Source organism: Apus apus, chromosome 1, assembly GCF_020740795.1.
Source record: "Apus apus isolate bApuApu2 chromosome 1, bApuApu2.pri.cur, whole genome shotgun sequence".
NCBI lineage: Eukaryota > Metazoa > Chordata > Aves > Apodiformes > Apodidae > Apus > Apus apus.
Window position 1 is genome coordinate 201,899,812 of NC_067282.1, and position 19,222 is coordinate 201,919,033.

At 44.0% G+C, this 19,222-nt stretch overlaps 1 protein-coding gene across 1 annotated transcript in view; it reads right to left on the reverse strand.

Moving 5' to 3' along the window:
• Positions 1–54: 54 nt before the first annotated feature.
• Positions 55–19,222, reverse strand: part of ITIH2 (inter-alpha-trypsin inhibitor heavy chain 2) — a 30,294-nt gene continuing 11,126 nt past the window's right edge. The window contains exons 7-21 of the mRNA XM_051637519.1: positions 18,683–18,790; positions 17,079–17,207; positions 16,059–16,175; positions 14,621–14,789; positions 13,116–13,241; positions 12,061–12,242; positions 10,965–11,150; positions 9,842–9,981; positions 9,123–9,295; positions 6,202–6,345; positions 3,951–4,064; positions 2,708–2,906; positions 1,858–2,030; positions 875–986; positions 55–421 (exon numbers count right to left, since the gene is read on the reverse strand). Of these exons, the coding sequence (XP_051493479.1) occupies positions 274–421; positions 875–986; positions 1,858–2,030; positions 2,708–2,906; positions 3,951–4,064; positions 6,202–6,345; positions 9,123–9,295; positions 9,842–9,981; positions 10,965–11,150; positions 12,061–12,242; positions 13,116–13,241; positions 14,621–14,789; positions 16,059–16,175; positions 17,079–17,207; positions 18,683–18,790 (2,220 nt within the window). The 3' untranslated portion in view covers positions 55–273. The remainder of the gene's footprint in view (positions 422–874; positions 987–1,857; positions 2,031–2,707; positions 2,907–3,950; positions 4,065–6,201; positions 6,346–9,122; positions 9,296–9,841; positions 9,982–10,964; positions 11,151–12,060; positions 12,243–13,115; positions 13,242–14,620; positions 14,790–16,058; positions 16,176–17,078; positions 17,208–18,682; positions 18,791–19,222) is intronic.

Here is a 19,222-nt window from a genome sequence, read left to right on the forward strand (position 1 = left end):
TTTAATGGAGTTTTCCATCCATTAAATCAGAGCCAGCAAGTGCAAGACACCTACTACAACCAAGGCTGTAACTTTATTACAGGTTTCATTTTTTAACAGAAAAGGGAGTTAATGTTGCTTTGAAACACTGATCATTTCTGAAGCAAATGGTGGTGAAGTTGCCTTTGGTCAGTCTGGCTCGGTAGGCTGAGGGTGCCTGTTCAGAAGGGCTGGTTGGGCCTGAAGGAGCAGAGAAATTTGTTTTGGTGCCAAACTGGTTTTGTTTTGGAGCATTCAGGGTTTCTTCAGGAAGCTGTAGAGGTGAGGGACCAGGTAATCTTTGTAGTGGCCATCTATGAACCCCTTCCCGCTGTTGTGCACAAACCAGCACTGCACGTCAGTCCCCAGCACACGGTCTGTCCTGTAGTCCTTTTGCAGGCCCCTGTGAGGAACAGGCCACCCAAAATGAAGGTCATGACAAGACAGCTAGACAAGAAGACATCAATCATCCTGCTCATTCATGGCGCTGCTCTGCTGAAGTGGTGACATGTGCGACTTCCACCAGCAGAGGGTGGAAACCACCCCAAAATGCAATAAGTTTTACAGTTCTATGACTTTTGGGGCCTTTTGTTCAAGTCTCAGGTGCTTTTACACAGCCTGTCCAGGGACAGATGATGGGCAGCCGTATGGTCATAACTGTTCATGTGCAAATATGAAGGAACCCAACTTGTCCCAAGTGTTTTGCCAGCAGTTAAACCCAATTTATTAGCAGAGGACAAGCAGTTATTGCCCCCCCCGACATCACTGAGAGTTAAGAAGCTCATAGTCATTGCTGTCATTAAAAAGAAAAAGGAGTCAGGTTTAGAAAGAGAGCAATAAAGCACATTATTCTCACCCTGTAACAGTGAGTTTGTTGCCTTTCACTTCCATGGTGGCTTGTGGTTTCTCTGGAGCTTGCCCAGGTCTTTGGTGGTGGATAAACACTTCTGGTTCAGAGGCAAACTGACCTGATCAAAGAGAGGTTTAAAGCTCTGTGCATTTCCTCACCTTTGGGGCTCTCATGTGAGCTGCTGCTGGGCACTTTGGGAAAGTCAAAGTAGCTGCAGCAGGCAAATCCTGCATGGATCACAGGGCACCACGTTTCCATTGCTATCAGATCACCCACTCTGGGAAGGTAATAAACTCTGCTTCTGAGCTAGCAAACTTCTTGTAGTGAAACAGACTGGAGCTGGGAAGAGTATTTGGGAAAAGAACTTCGGCTGCTCAGGATTCCCACATCTTAAAGGGAGCTTTGGGTGGGTCGAGGGCACGGAGGGTGGATGTGTTCAAGGAAAGGCTGGATGTGGCACTCAGTGCCATAGTCTGGTTGATGTGGTGGTGTTAGGTCTTAGGCTGGACTTGATGATGTTAAAGGTCTTTTCCATCCTTGATGATTCTGTGATTTTCCCTATGAACTGAGCCCCTGCTTTTGTTTTATACCATTGCCAGAAAATGGCTGTGAGTCAGGGGAGAGCTGAATTGCAAACTTTTTCACAGAAGTCTTCTAAGAAGGGCTTGAGGGGTTTGTTTCAGTCTTTATTTTCAGCCTGCAGCAGATTAGCCAGGCTGGGAAAGCCCTGTCACAGAGTCACCAAGTCTAGTCAGGCCTCTTTTGAAGAATACACCCACCCCCCTGGGACAGGAATAATCTCCTGGTCCCTGTTATTCTACAGTGTCCTTGGGGCTTCCAGGACATCACAGGAATCTCCCTTGTTTTCTATTTGAATAATTTTCACACCTTCCTCATCAGGACACTTGCACCAATTAATTCACTCAAAGATCCAGCAAAAACCCTTCCTAGTGCCCAGCTCTTCCCACCACTTGACCTGCAGCCCTTACCTATCAGCCCATGGGCTGCAGGAGACAACTGGTTTTCAGGAGGAATGTAGATTCCCAGGAAGTCAACATTAACTGGATGATTCTTCCATACACGGTGTAGCAAAACCAAGAAGGACATCTCCTCACCCACGGTGACAGTAACATTGCTTTCCTTCTTCACAGATATGAGGAGTCTAGCAGAGATGAACCAAGGAAGAGCTCAGTTCAGCTGCCCACACACAAGTTCTCTGGCCCCTTGAGATGCTCTCAGGCATCCAGAACAACTACACAGGGCTGGCAGGTGTGACAGAGGATCCATGAGAAACCCACAGCCTTGGGAGGCTGGCAGGATTGGTGCCTGATAGGACAGACACTTTGTGCCCATGTCCAGGCAGCCAACTCTTACCCTACAAATTTAAGCTCTTGCTACAATAATGGAGATTTTCTAAGTAATCCCATTGCCTGAACAGATGTCTAGTGCTGTGGGGTGTTCAACATGGCTATTAGCTGTTAATCTACAGGTGAAGGTCTCCTAGATGTTGTGAGTCATGCCTTCCATCATGGCAGGAGCCCTGAAGGTATCTCAAATCTCAGGTGCTTGTGTTTAGGCAACTGAATCTTGGTCTCAGCTAATGCAGTCAGCAGCAGGGAGAGGGATTCAGCACTTTCTGCAGTGTCTAGTCAACTGAATTGCTCTCTTGGCCCTCCTGTCTAATTCCATTAACCATAAGAAAAGGTCAGACATCTAGCTAGGATCCATTTGCCCACATGTAGACACCCTGAGACCTGGATCCCACCCGTAGCTGGGCCAGTCCAGTGCTGTGTTGCAGAAGGTTTCATGAGGGCAGACAAGAAATGTTCAGCCACTTACTGTCTCCGAATGATGTGCCCGGTGTCAGCCCAGGTCAGCGTGACACCAGAAGTTCCATCTTTCAGTGTTATGGTTTCTGTGGTGATCTCCACTTTCAGGCCTTTGGTTTTGAAGTAAAACGCGATTTTTCCAAAGTATGTGTTGAGCTTTTTATTCTGAGTCTTCTTGGCCCCAACCAGCTGCCCATTGACCACAACTCCTGTGAAGAGCAGAGAAGCAGATGTTGCCTAAATCTGGAAGCACCAGCTTGATACTGGGAGTTCTGATCTCAGCAAGAATCAGCAGAAACAGGCTCTTTCTCCCTGTTTTTCTCAATTTTGCCAGCCAAGAGAAGAGAATAATTCACTCAATCACCTCCTGATGCTTCTGTTCACCCCTAAACATTATCAGTCTGGTGGGAATCAGTGTTGGGTCTCTCTGGTAGCCTGAGCTGATTCATAAGTCATTGGGTCCTTTGCTGTCTGAGAAAGGCATAGGGCAGCTGGGCAGGGGATAAATGGTACTACATTTCCAGCTTAACCTGCTCCAAAATGCTCATTGCTTTTCATGTATACCCCAGGAGTTAAAGAAATGCTGAAGCCCTCTGAGAAGAAGAGGCTGAAACCTTTTGATTCCTTTAGGAACATACTTGTACATTTTTTCTCCAGGGATGCCTCTAGGTTTTCTTTTTTTCTTTGTATCTCTTCCCCATTCTTCTATAAAAGTTCAAATGAGAGAGGGGAATCCTCACCTATCATGGAGATTTCCTCACCTGTCTTGGTTCCTTTCCCAGTGTTGGGCCAGTGAAAAAGTTTTCCTCTCACCCCCACTCTGACTTTCACCTGTTTTGGTTTTATTGCCTCTTGTCCTTTAGCTGTGCATCTTGGAGATGTGCCAGGCTCCATCTTTACCTTCTGATTAGGTGGTTGTAGACAGCAACAACATTCACTGGGGGTCTTCTTAAGACTGACCCATCCCAGCTGTCTCAGCCTCTCTCTTGTACATCCTGTGCTTCAGCCCTATACATTATCTTGGTGGCTACCACTGAAGTTGATCCACTTTGTCAACATCTTTCTTGTACTGACAAGCTTCCACCTGGACACAATATTCCAGATGTGGAGAGAAGTAACCACTCCTCTCAACCTGCTGCCCACACTCCTCTTAGTACACAATCCCCCCAGAGGTGTTTCCCCTGCTCCCTCTGAACACCTTTCAGAACTGAGAGAAGTGTCCTGTAAAGTAAACCATTATTTTATTTCCTTACCAGTACCAGGATCAGAAACCAAATTTAGGATCTTTCCAGGGTCTGAGTCAATATTGAAGCAGATGTTCTTCTGGCTTTTGGGCAAGTGTATGATGAAATGTGGGTCATTGTCAACTGAAATATAGAAAAAGACCAAAATGTATGAAGAGCAGGCTGGTACACAAAGACTGAGGCACTTTCCTTGGAGGATTTTGAAGCACTTTTTGGGGCTCCTCAGGTAGGATGAGGGCCCTTTCCACCCCTGCAGTACCTAAGGAAGTGGTCGGATGCTCCTCAGAAAAGCTCCTCAGAGACTTTCTCCTCATAAATTTCCCCCGTCTAAGGAAAGGACATGGCATTACTGACTTGAGGAGCACTGCCAAATGCAGGGAACAACTGGTTTAGCTGGTCAGCTGCACACTAGGGTGCCATAGGCTCGACCTGGAGCTCTGGAAGCCAAGCTTTACTTCTTCCTGATGGAAGCCAGCCTCCAGGTGAGACCAAGGACCCGTCTATACACCAAACAGGTAGGGACACATCTCTGAGGCCTAGATCCAGGAAAGAACCTAAGACACAGAAAGTAGAACTGGAGTGACACCTCTGTTCAAAACTAATATTCAAGCTCCTCCATGCCCAGCTGTTGCCAGTTTCTAGAACTGACACAATCCTGGGACACCAGTCTCTCAGACTAAGAAGCTCTCAGACATGTTACAAGTCCATACCATCATACTGATCTTGGGTAAAAATACATCCTGCCTGTCAACCTCTCTGAGGAATATAATCCAGGACTTGTGCTCACAATATGTTTAACATCCTGGTGGTACTGGACCCATCTGAAACTCACAGCTTCTTTAAAATTGGTCTCAGATGAGATAAACACCTTCATCAGTCACAGAAGGCAGCTGCCTCCCATCTCACCTTGAAGTTCAAAGCACTGCTCAGCTCTTGCTGGTTTGGTGGTGGTTGGCATCTCCCTATCAACATTCAGAGACATGCCTGTACTCAGTGTTGATGGGGCTAGCCAGGCCAGCTTCCAGTCATTCACTGGTGTTACTCAACTTTTGAAAGTATTTAAGTCTTCCTATGTGCTAGATAAATCCTACACCCTTGACCAGGGACATCTTCACAGGAAACAGTGGGGTAGGTATACTGAAAGGGGTGAAGGAGCTTTTGAATCTCTTGAAGCTTTTGAATTTAATGAGTCTCTTGAATATATCCCTCGATTTTTCCTTATTCTCACCAACTGCTTGATCTTCAACTTGATGCCAAAGCCTGTTCTGATCAACATTTCCAGGGACAAAAGGAATTTCCCATGCAAAATGCACATATAAGATGGACAGGTAGCTTTGCCTTACTTACCTCCTCTTCCAAGCAGTTTCTTGACTATCCAAAGTCCTAGATTAACACCTGAGCTATGCTGAGACTGACTTTGATAGGTCTTTGTTCGGCAGCCATGAAAATACACAGATCCATACACAGACATACTCCCTGAGTTATTGTAGCCATGCTACTTTTACCAGTGATGGTTCTCACAGATGGTTTGTTTAAGTAAGCATTAAACTGTGGCAAAGGCCCAAGGATTAACAGGATCCATCAGTCATCAGTGCATTCAGAGATTTTGATCTACCACAGAGCATTCATCTGCCATTTCCAACAGGCAGTTGCTCTACATGAGCTTTGCTACCTCAGAGAAGCTGAAGGCACTGAGCTGAGGTTCAGTGAATGGCCTTGAGGAAACAGGCAGCAGAAGGTGGAGTCACTGGGATCCTTTTTGGATCTAAAGTAGCTTCCTGCCTGTACCTTAGACCATATTTTTACAGGTTCTTCTATTCCAAGTCAAAATGACTCAGCATTTTATAAAGAAAAGCATGATCCTTGGGCATTAGGTGGATTTGAAAAAATTTGCCTGAGGTGGGACACAGATGATTGTGCCCTGCTCAGACCTGCAGCAGGGGCTGGCTGGAGGACATTTCACACCTTTGCAACAGCAGTGAAGCAGCTTCATCAGCTGGTCTCATCAGCTGATTTATTCTTTTGTGGACTAGCCCCTAATTGAAGATAGGGCTTTTCCAACAATTCAGAAACCTCAACAAGAACAATTAGGACAACTGATAAAACTCCTTCATTATTGGGCTTTTCATCTTGTCACAGGAGCTGAAACTCCCAAAGTGCCCAATAACTTTTATCATATAATTTTTTACTTGTTTATCAGTTTATTATTCTCAATGTTGTAGTCATGTGTTTCTTTGCAGAGAAATACTGTAACTTTTACCTCTGTTTACGCTCAGAGAGGACACAGGAGGACTCCTTTGCTCAGGCATGAAGCTGACTGGTACAGCTGTGACATTGGCCCAGGCTGGGATACCTTTGTTATTATTATTATTATTAGGTGCATTTGGAGTTAATCCTAGAGTACCTGTGAAATGACAGCCACAATTAGGGTTTTGCTAGTGCTGACATATTTAATAGTGTAATTTCTTAAAGTAATGCAGTAGATCAGAGCCTGATGTAATTACACCAACATAAAGCAAACACAGCACTTTACAACAGACAGATTTGTATAATGAACTTAGGCTGGATTTACTCCAATGTCTCCACCAGAGGAATATCACTTACCAGGGAAGTTGAGCTAACCATGAGTTACTGGTGAAAAACTGAGCCTGACTTTTTAACTCTTATTCATGTGAACAGGCCCCGCTTTAGCAAAGCCCCCAATGCAAGGGCTTCAGTGTTTTGCCAAATAAAAAGCTAGATTTAAAAAATATAGCATGTGGTGAAAGCTCTGCTGACTTAGCTCCTGAGTTCTGAGGTGCCTGAGAAAAAGTACAACTCCTTCTGCTTGCCCTAGGATGACCCACATGAGTAAGTGACAAGTAAGTGCCAGTATTTACTATAACAACCCCCTTCTGCTAGAGAGTCTCTCTGCCATTGCCATGACGGAGGCAGGAGAAAGTAACAAGTGCCTTCTCTCTCCTACTTAGTTCATAAAGAAATATGGTCTTAAATGATCCATGAAACTTGGCTTGTTTGAATATGCTGGGTTGAAAATGTCAAGAGCTGAAGCAGGACACATATTCCCATCTGCTGGCCTTGCTCTAAGGGGAAAAAGGAGCTGGGGTGAAAACAGCAGGACAGAAAATTGCAGTTATATCTTCTAAATGTTAGCAGCTTCTTCCTGGAACCCCTAATTCAGGCCACAGGTTGTTTTTAGTCAGCCAGTGTTGCTTCTATAAGCACAGTTACAGGTGAAGTCAGTGCAGACAACACAGGAACTGAAAAATGGGCAGAGAACTCTGAGTTTCCAGGTCACATAAATTTCACAGACTGTTCTGTATGAAGCAGCTCTCTCACACACAGTCCAGCTTTGCAGGAAGTCTGTCATGCTAAAAAAGCAATTAGTCAATCCTTGGGAAAGTGTGTGATCTCTGTGGATGAGGTAGGCTCTGTCTATGAGGAGAGACAGTGCAGCTCTGATGGGAGTTGTTCCAGGACAGACAGAAAAATCTGTTCCAGATTGCCCATTCCACACACCTTGTATCTGCCAGCTTTTTGGTCCAACCCACATCTTGCACAATCCTAAGTACAGATTTCCTTTGACACCATTTTACAAGCTCTGTCCTCTGCTAAGTTTCAAGAGTTGTGTCCCACTGTCCCTGAAAACCATTAATGCCTTGACCCTGATTTCACTGCTGTTAGGTTTTGACTATTCCATCAAACACAAAGACACAAGAACCTACATTAAAATCACCTAAATCCTCTGCATCATTGAACTCAAGATCATTATGGTCTGAATTAGTCACCTGGTGCCATATATAAGGAATGAATTATACCCGAGGGCAATATGTGCTATTTCTGTGCTGAACTGGTGGTCATAGAATCACAGAACCACAAAATCATAGAATCATAAAATATCTTGAGTTGGAAAGGACCCATAAGCATAACCAAGTCCAACTCTGTGCTCCTCCCAGGACTACCTAAAACTAAACCATATGACTAAGAGTGCTGTGCAGATGCTCCTTAGTATGCAGGTAAATAACAACTATTTCATTTCTCTTTGGGACTCAGCTGCAGACTTTAAAATTGAAAATTATCATAAATGAACCAACAAATAACAACTGACAGACATAACTCCCCATTTCACTGAGGGGCCATTTTTATAGTTATCCAGGAGTGTGAAAAATGAACAAGCAGGACATGATCTTGGAGTTTCAGCACGGTCACAATCACTTCCAGTGTGAAACACCAGGAGAGATGGTGTTACCTGTTGCTGTAACCTAAGTCGTTTCTTTCATTCACAGCCAGTTGCAAACACTCCCACCGCACTGGCCACGTTTCCCTGCCAGCAACAGTTGTGCTTTTTCAAGCCTCTGCCGGCTGAGGGCGCAAAGTAGCTGCTCTTCACCTTCATTGGAAGTACATGGCTCTGCAGGGATGTCTTTGGGTCTGCGGGACACCCAGGGGTGTCACCAGCTACTGCTTTGAGACTGAATTCTCTTTTTCATGGAACGGCTTGGGTTGGAAGGGACCTTAAAGATCACCTAGTTCCAACCCTCCCACCATGGGCAGGGACACCTCCCACTAGACCAGGTTGCTCCAAGTCCCATCCAACCTGGCCTTGAACACTTCCAGGGATGGGGCTTCAACAACTTCTCCAGGCAACCTCTTCCAGACCCTACTGTATAGGTATATACCACATATATACCACCAGAACAAGCCTCATTTGGCTAGGTATAAGGACCCCAGAATGGATTTATAATCCAGAAGTGTAATTAATGAGGGACATTGTTGTTAAAACAACTTGGATTCCATGCTGGCTTGTGGTGGATTGATAACAATCTTAGGAAGCTTCCAAGGCTTCAAAGTGGTGACAAAATACAGTTTGGTCGATTTTACATCTTCAGTGCAAGTTGTGCAGGGAACTAGATAGCTCAACCTGTGACACTGTAGGCTTACTGGAAACCTTGTCATTGCAGTGTTGGCACATTCAGTCCTCCCTGAAGCCAATGGCTCCAAGGAACTCTGGCATAACAGAATGTTCTCAAACTGGTTGAAGACTTGGTCACTTTTTTGCTGAAAATGCAGTCTATCCTATAAGCACAAACACCTGGAGTAAACAACGATCACAGTTGTTCTTCTCACACAAGAACAAAGCCAAAATCAGAGGTAGAGTAGTGGACAGACTGGGACACTGACCTGGGCAGCAGCCCCTTCTGGGGTCTTTGGGCTGGTCTGCCAGCATGATCTCATCCTGATCAGCATTCTCTATCAGCATAGCTGTGAAGGGGGTAACAATATGATGGTCAAGAGACATCTGTAGGATGGTTTTGGTGATGTTCCTCTTCAAAGCTGCAGTGGGGGCTGCGTTTCTGAGTGGCAAATGAAACAGAAGGCATGGTTAGCAGCTCTGCAGGGCAGCTGCCATGACAATTCTTCCAGAGTGGTCATAGAGTCAAACCGGTGGGTATCGCAAGAAAAGGGGGAGGGATGTGTGATTGCACTCTCTAGAAGACTATTTTTGGCTTCTGTGAGGTTTGGCTTGAACTCAAAGAAGCCCAGTCCATCTCCCAGTCTCAGCAGACCTCTTCTGCTTCAGAAGGGACTCATCCTGAACCCGTCCGTGGCTTTCATTCAGGCTCATAAGGCAAATCTCTCGTTCATTTCATTCACTCAGCCCCACAGCCAGGTCTGTTTGATTCTTCTTCCTCTAATTAACTGTTCCAAAACTCTGTTCCCTGATATTTGTGAGTACTAAAACCAGGAGGAATGTGGCTGAAGATATCACGTCTTAATTTTGTTTTGTTTACCTTACCCATTTCAACCACCCAGGGCAGCTTTATGGCTGTGGTCTCAGAGAGAACCAGATTGCTCCCAAGCTTCTCTTTCCTCCCATCACAGACCACATCTCTCCTCACCTCTCTGCCATCATCTGGTTGACAGTCAGATAGGCCCACAGCTTCCTAGTGAATTCAGGATCTGCATATTTGTCTTTCTTCATGAAGCCATCCAGTTCTTCAACATCTCGCAGGGTTTCCATGACCAGCTCTGCATTTGCCTACACAATCAATGGGAGATAAAGATAATGGAGGGTGAGCCAGGAGAATGGGGTGCCTTTGGGTTCCCCTCTTAGGATCCACTCTGGCTCTGCCCATGGTGACTTCTAGATCAGAAAGTCCCAGCACTGTTGGCCTGACTGCCACGAGGAGAAGAGCTGTAGCAAGAGCGTCTATTGTTAAAGACATTTCTGTGACTGAATTAAAACAGAAAAAGGACCTGTCAGCAATAGCCAAAGAGGGTGCTACCACATGCCAGAAGAAGACACTCTTAACAGAACTCTGCTATCCTCCCTTCAGACTTTTTCACATTCAATTCCTATTCAGGAACAGGAACCAAATTCTACTTTCTCCCACAGACCTTTGGACTGCACTGTCTTTGGGCAGGGAAGAAATTGAACATATTTTATTTTTTCCAACAACTAACAAATGGCAACTCCGAAGTCCTGTAAGAGTGAGAGTATTTCAGTTCCTCTGCAGAAAGTAGGATCTGGATGTAGTATTACCACCCTATCCCACTCCATCTGGAAGAGCAGCCCTGAAAACATGGGGAAACTCCCTTCACACATGCCACAAAGCAGAGCATAAAAGGACCGTGCTAGGACTTGACACTGTAGATCCACCAGCTTGAACTCCCCAACAGCAGGAGATCCAACCATGAAAGGAGCTACCTTAGGGGATCTCCTCTGCACCTTCACAAAATATGAATGGAGGACTTCATAGTCTTAGTCTGGTTTGCAATTGAAGTTTGTGTGGTACATCTATTTAAAGGAAGTTTCTCTGGCAGGATGTGGGGAGTGACTATCCATGACTGCACTTGAAGCTATTGCTAGACAACCCTCCCCCGAATTCCTTCACAGTCCCACCCAGCACCCAAGTGGACAACATACTCTGCTGGCAATTACCTCCAGCAAGGAGACTGTGTACAAGTGAATAAACCAGCCCAGACCCCAAGAGCAGGTATCCCAGGGACACCCTCACTCACTGCTGTCGCTGTGACGATGCTTTCCAAGTGCTGCAGGTTTTCCGTGTCGACCTTCCCGGCCACTACTATCTCTGAGCCACCAAAGTAGTTGTGGAAGCTGCTTTGGGTGACATCTGACACTGATTCGTCAGGGTAGTTGAACTGGATCTTCTTCAAGAGTGGGGTGGAGACCTGGTTGTAGAAGTTCTGAGAGGGAGAGAGACAGACAAGTGAGTCTGCTGTGCCCAAAGCAAATTTCCCACATGTGCCACTCTCACTGAAAGGACAGCAGGTGGCAAAACCAGGAGCCCTAATGGGCAAGTGGGACTTTTCTTGTCCCAGTGAATGCAGATGCCTTTATACTTAGATCTTAGTAAGGGGGTGCATCAAGAAGATCTGGTCCAAGTGTTGCAGAAGTCAAAGGATGTTTGGAAGCCCATGGACTGTGTTCTTCCTAGACCTGCAAGGCTTGAGCACAGGCATATATGGGCCTGAATCTATCATCAGGTTGGTCAGCTCTTGGCTACTGTGTAAGACACACAGCTAGTCTAGGACTCTTGTTAGTGCTGAAGTGATCTGAGGTGAAATCCAGGCCTTAACTTTGATTCAGATCTTTTATTTTTATGGTTAGGACTGTTTTATGGAATATAAATCCTACACAGAGCAGTAAAGTATGTATTATAGATACTACAAAAACTGTAACTGGGAGCACTTAAGTTCATAAAATCATAGAACCATAGAATGGTTTGGGTTGGAAGGGACCCCAAAGATCATCTAGGTCCAACCCCCCTGCCATGGGCAAGGACACCTCCCAGTAGATCACGTTGTCCAGAGTCCCATCCAACCCACCCCTGAACACCTCCAGGGATGAAGCCTCCACAGCCTCCCAGGGCACCCCCTTCCAGTGTCTCACCAACCTGTTCCAGTGTCTTCCAGTGTTCCTGTGCACACACAGTGCATGACTGTCATCTTGCAGGAGTCTCCAGAAGAAACAATGCATTTTGTAACCTCTCCTAGGAACCTACAGTGTCTCCACTCTTCCTAGTGGAGTTATCCAGCTCCACAGCTGTGAACAGAACTGGACCCTCAGTATAGAGGCAATGGGCTGGAAACTTACCTTCATTTGGGCAGAAGTCTCCTGATTCCCAAAAATCCTCTGGGCCATGCCACGGTTGTCGGTTGCGATTCTCTGCAGGAAATCGTAATCGACATCGAAGCCGATCCCAAGGCAGAAGAGAGAGAACTCATCCTTTATGCTCTGCTTCACGTTCTTCTGGATCGTTGTCAGCTTTAGCTCACCTTGGAGACACACAAAGGGGGACACCCATCTGAGCAACAGAACAAGTCACCATCCAGGTAAGGGCATTCATGTTCTTCCAGTGTCTCTGTCTCTCTCTTAATACAAGGGAAATCTAGACAACCAGCTCAGATGCCAGAACTCCATCTTGAAGTGCCTACAGAGACATTAGATCTTCTCCTGGATGGAGACTAATGAACTGTTGATGATTCTTTTGAACTCTTTTTCTAGGTAACTGAGGAGTATTCTTTGCATATCCAGGGCCCTTACTAACTTCCTGGGGAGTGTGTGATTATAACACATCTAGACTTCTCCCAGAATTACTGCTCCAAGCTCTCTGGAGACTAAGACATCCCCATAAAGGTTTATTTCTCGTACTTCAGATGTTTTCTGCTACTATTGGGACTGACTTTTTTCAGACTTATATTTAATGTCAGCCTCTTCTGGGCTGGAAGCTTGTGGCAAATGATTGCTTTTGACTTCTACCAAATCCAATCAAAATTAATTTGCCTTCTACTTTATTTTGCTGATTTTGTAGTTAGACTTGGGACTGCACAGATCCGTGTGGGGTAAGGGCATTGGAAGAGGACATTTTTTCTGAAGGTTATTGTGATTAGCTCTCCTACAGGACTGGTGCATCTCTGTAATTGCAAGGAGTACATAATTTGCATAATAAAATCTACTTCTCAAATTTCTTTTTAAGTTTCTGTGCAAAGCCCCATGGCACCTACAGCCCTTGGCAAAAGAGCAGCACAGGCACTGGAAAAATGGGAAACAGATTTTTTTTAAACTTACTGTCCAAGTGTCTACGTGTTACGTGCTTTTCTCAGGCTAGTCTTACTGGCCTTTCTTCTCACCTAAAGTAGGATCCTTACCTACTGTTGGGTCTCCATCAGACACCAATACGATCATGGAGACTGAGTTGGGGTCCAACATGCCTAAATTTTGGGCTTCGTTCAGGATGAATGTGGCTCGGAGAAGAGCTTCATTGATATTTGTGCCTGACAAAGACACAAGGAAGAAAACAAGTTTGATTATTGCCAAGTCTCTTGTCAGATCCAGATCAGTTCTAAGAGTCTAGTGGAATTAATTAGCTCGGATAAGACCTGAGACCAAGGCAGCAAAACCCCTCCTCTGTGATGCTTATGGTACATCTGCTTCACCCAGGTTCCTTTTTTCATTCAAGACTGTCATCCCCATGTTATCCCTTCTTCCCCCTTCACTAATTCCACTGGGACCATTTGTAGTGTTGGGAACTGTTCACTGTGGGAGAAGTAGGGAGTTTGCAGGCAGACGATTGAATGAGAACATGAAGAAACTTTCTTGTCTGACATCAGCCTGTTCCTTGCACATCTTGATTGGAAAAGAAGAGGTGTATGTTGACTGAGCCTGTCTAAAGGTTTAGCTTGTGGCACAGAAGGGAAAGAGTAAAAAATTACTATAAGAAGGACAGGAGTAGGAAGGCTGAGCACTCAGAAAACAGACCTTTTGTTTGTAAAGAAAGAAAAATAATACTGGCTCCAGAGACAGGACAATAAAATGCTGCATTGCAAATTGACTTTGCTGGACAGGAGCAGGTCTCCTAGCAATTCTTTTGAGGTAACAAAGTCAGACTTATGAGGCCCTCATATTTCTAACATGGGTTCCTATTCCCAGCACACTGATGATCTCAGACACGTTTAGAACTTCATGTTGATCCTACCTTACATGTTGCCTGTAAATTTTCTGGGAAAGAAGGTATCACAGCACCAGAAGGCTCTGCTGTTGGGTAGAGCCTCTACATATAGTTGGTACACAAATAACTGGACACCTAGACCAGAACTGCACTTCAGAGAGCAACAGATTTAAAAGATCATGAGCTCTTTCTGTAGAAGTAGCTCAAGCCCTAACAAATGAAATATCCAGAGAGCTGTAAGGCTGAAAAAGTCCACTGTCTTTGCTTATCAGACAGGGAATGAAAGCACAAAAATTATTAACATTTTGCCCAAGGCAATGTTTAATAGATCATGGTATCTACAATTTACAGCCAATGGAGACCCTGAGCTGCTTATGAACTGCTTTAAAAAGGCATGGGACAGCCTTGGTCTTCCAAGGATATTTGGGATCTGGGAGGCTGGAGGTAGAACCTATAGATTAAAGGCAGTTGTTCCATGGGCTATGTACTATCTGTTCTAGCTTATTCAGAAGAAAGAAATGCCAACCCACCAGCTGACACAATACACTGGAATCCTTGCTCTGCTTTAGCCCCAGCACATGCTTTCCCCATCTTGGGAATCAGGCTTTTTTTTTTTAGGAACATTTGGCCAATCTGAACGATGTCTGAAGTACCCGTTCCTGTGACCTCTGACTCCATGAGCACCTTGCAATCAAAACCTCATACCCCCGTTAGGATGGATTGCCTGGATGTACTTCTTAGCATCTTCAACCTGGGATGGGGTGGCTGAGACTAGATTGTCTCTCCAACATCGAACATTGTGGTTGAAGTCAATCAGGGAGAACTGATCAGCAGCACGGAGCTCACTCAGTATTGCCTTCATGGCCTCGATGGTCTGAGAACAAGAAATTTAAGAGAAGTTGTGTTTATCCTTCCTCTTGCTGAAAGCATCTTCTTAACTTGTGACTACAAGCAAACAGATGTCTCAGATGAATGAGCACTGAAATCCAAAACGGGATCTGCTATATCTCTTTTTTTTTCTTTTAATTTTCACTTCTACAAAGTTGAACTTTTCTCCAAAGAAACACAGAAAAAATACAATTAGGAAGAACAAACCAGTATGACTCAACCCCTGCTTGCTTAACTCCTGCTACCAGAGTGAGGTGAGAGAGAGAAGCAGTTTGTGAGTCACGATGGTTCAGAAGAGAGGAATTGCTCATATCAGCTCAGGAGTCTGAGCTCTGCCTGCAATGCTGTCATTTAAGGCTGGGTAACATCTGTTTGAAGATGTGTGAGTTAAACAAGTGACAATGACCCAGTGTCCCAGTTCTGCAGCACTGATTTCCCCAAGGAAGCAATCTGCCAAGCCTTGGTATTACGCTCCACAGCAAATTCAAATATACCTAGATCATCCTGACTAATATTTATCAACCCCGTTCTTAAAACCCTCATTGACACCTCACACATAAACTCCTGAACTCCCCCCTCAGCACTACAAAGTTTTCCCTAATATTTCGTATCATTCTCTCCTGCTGTAAATCCGTCTGATTCCATCTTATTCTACCCTGGGTAGGCATGAATGTCAATTGATGAGATTCCCTTTTAGAACAATTGCTTGCATATTTGGAGGCTTATTGTGTCTCTCCAAGTCTTTTAATTTTGCAGATGAAAACATTATATTTTTTTGCATTTCTCCCCCCTCCCCATGGGTTATGCTGTCTAAACAATTCTCTCTGCTCTTCAGTGGGCTGTCAGCAATTTGTCCAAACCTTTGGAAATCAAGGGTGTACTATCCTCACTGAGACTTTCCTAGTATTCAGTGGAGGAGATTAGAGAAAAGGGGGACCAGAGCCTTTGCAAAATGTTTTGCCAAATGTTTTACAAAATGTGAGCTGTCAATTAAAATTTTAAGTTAGAGCTAAAATCTGTATTCTGATGTCATCACCTCTTCCTTACAGCATGGAGGAGCATTCTAAATGAAGAGTAAAATCATTATGTTTTTGATGGACTAAATTCTCTCCAAATTCAGTGAGGCATTTGATGGAGTAAAGTTTAAATAACTTAGCTGGTGATTTTAAGTGCCTGTCTGCTAAAGAATTGTGTGGTAAAGCCCATGGGAAAAGTTGGCAGAAGGTTTGTGTTACAATAGAGGTCAAACACTTACTTGTTTCATTTTCAGTCCCCACATGGAGCCACTGACGTCTATAACAAATAAAATGTTTTTGGGCAGAGGATCAAGATTTTCCGGAGCAAAGAAGTGAATAAAATAACCATTAAATATCTGCAAAATGAAACAGAAATATTCACAGTGATGTGAGTTACAGTGAAAATGTCAGAAAATCCAGGACAATGGCAGAACAGAAAGTGTTATTCTTCTTTATGGGCCTGTCTTTCAGCTCTGTACATCTCTGCATTTGTAGCCTTACACTATTTATGCTCCACAGTCCTTATTTTTTATCAAGGAAGCACAGCCTGGTTCTCAGACAGCTGCCGTGCACTAGCATAGGGAGGAATGAAAAATGTTTTGAAAAAGACTGTTCTGTCTGTAATAATTCGACAGTGCTTCATGTTAACATAACAATAGTGATGTTCTGGTTGTCTCCTTACTTTTTATTGGTACAGCTTCCAATGACTCTGTCCTCTGATTCAGCATTGAATTACCAGAGTGTTGTTAGGTATAAAAGACATTGGCTTTTGCACAAGACAGGAATCTGCTCCTGCCTGTACGTAGGACTATGTCTTAGTCATAAATCAAGGAAATCCATTCTGCCCACTTAAAATCCCTCTGTGCTTTCAACTGGAGAGCTTGCTCTTATGCTTATTCTCCTGAATGATGAAGTTTCTTTAGCACAGTTCACTAAATGACAGCAAGTATTGTATTCATAGAATCATAGAATCATAGAATGGTTAGAGTTGGAAGGGACTTTGAAGTTCCAACTTCTCTGCATGGACAAGGACACCTCCCACCAGATCAGGTTGTTCTAATCCCCACACAACCTGGCCTTGAATGCTTCTAGGGATGGAGCTTCCACAACTTCTCTGGGCAGCCTGTTCCAGTGTCTCACCACCCTCACACTAAAGAATTTCCTCCTAATCTCTAACCTAAATCTCCCTTCTTTCAGTTTAAAACTATTACCCCACAGATTTCACAGGTCTCCCTTCCCAGTTAAACAGCAGCACTTACTTCCAATTCTCCACCTGTAGTTTCTCTGTTGACATCATATTGCACCACAAAATTTCCATCTACTGCTGTGGATGAGCACGTGGGGCACTTTCGTTGCTGAGCCATGGTTGGCTTGAAAGAGACATGAGCCTTGAGATGAGAAGTGGTCGTCAGTCAATCAGATGTGTCAGAAGTGGATCATTCAAACAAAGTTCAAGTGCTTATGATGAAATATTTTATTTCATGAGCACTTAGTTTAAGCAGAAAATGGACTTCGTCACTTCAAAAGAAAAGCAGCACTGAGGTTTGCCTGGATATGTTGAATCAGTTGTAGCAACTGTGATACAAACATGGTGACCTGGATCTACAACACTAAATATTTCCATGAGAGCTGTGCAATCCATTTCTAGTAACTAATATGTTGGCTCATGTAACATTTTCCTAGTTGAAAGTATCCTCAATTTTTTCTAACTTTAAAATATATGTTTTCAATTGATTGTGTTTTTTTTTTTTTTTCCCAAACAGCTTGTAATTTGTTTTTAAATGTAGTACTAAAAATCATTTTCACTAGTCACATGTTTGTTTGGTTGTGCAGGCTTTAGGGTGTTATTTCTCTGCTTTGACTGGATAACTTGGAATTTCCTGAGAGGAGAAGACATAATATATTTAGCCAGCAACAGGCTTTCTTAGACACTCAAAGGGCCTTGTCCTTGCACAGGAAATTCCTTATAATGTTAGGACTTTGGAATATGTGAAAATTCTCTCTGCATTAATGTTATGAACAAGACTGCTTGAGACTATCTCAGTATTGGCAATATTTTGCTATATCCTAGTAACATATGTCATTAAAAATATTTCTGTCCCAGTGAAGTTTAATAATAGCAACAGATAATTGAAATGAGCAGAATAATAACAGCTCAATGGGGTTCTGAATTAGTGTTCCCTTATTTGCCTTCAAATCCATAATTAAACGTTGTCAGAGGTTATCTGTCTACATTACCTCTGAAATAATTTGCTAAACTAGGAGTGTGGCTGAATGAGACATAAAGTTGGACCTGGACATTGAGAAACAATGCTGCCTGATACATTATTATAGTAGTACAGACAGGCTTTTGGGGCCTGGTGCACGTACTCTGTGTTAGGTGTCTACATGAGAATAAGAAGTGTTGTACCCTCCCAGAGCCACTGCTTGAGGCTTCATGAGGAAAACTTCTTTGTAGTTTAGGGTTTACCTATGCACACATGCTAAGGAAAAGAACAAGCCTAAAATAAGTCCCTATGCAGATGTTCTCAGTTGAAACTGAGCTTGTGGAGTTATTCCAGAATGCTTTTTCTGCTCGATATTAATCCCCTGCCCTTTTCACATCCAGCAATCTCAGAGCATTGCTCCTCCAGAATTACAAATCAAAGGCTTTAGAATGGATGGACTACACACTATTTTTCTCCTGCTGTCACAGTAACATTTGAGCATCTTGTGCCTCCATTTAGGCATCGATAATGAAGACACCATATTTTTTTGCCAGATTTTCTCATGCTTCCAGCATGGATGAAAAAAATATCGCCACTGCGTAGGAACATGTGTGGAACCCACAGTGCTCATGTTATTTCCAGTCTGTGACTATTACCTTTTTCTCTCCCTTGGAGATGCTGGTGATGCCATCAAAATGATCTCCGAGTGAATTAGGAACGTGCACGTAACGAATTCCCTGCGGCTCAATAATGCGGACGTCCACCTGGAGGCAGGAAGGGAGGACATTTAGTGTGGAGCAGTGCCTGTGTTGTACTAAGATCTTGGGAACCCTCCAAAAGAAAACTTCAGCTGAGGGGTGGGGTTGTCCTTGAGGATGCTGCAGTGGGGCTAGTCTCATTTGTGGTGGGGATGCTGAAAAGAAACTATGAAGGAAAGGTAAAAATCAAAGATATTAAAAAATTCAAAAGAATTTGATGGAAATTCTCATTCTTTCTCTCTCTCTCTCACTCCCTGGGGCAAGTGGTGGGATAGGAATCAAGTGTGATACCATTGTTTATGTTGTAAGCTTGGAAGAAGCATGAAGAGAGTCTGCCTAAGTGTTGCTTTGGGTTAGGAGACCAGGAAGACCATGAGTTCTCACAACTGTTGAGTTCTCTTCCTTCCCACTCATGACATTGAAAGGACAGAGTGTTTT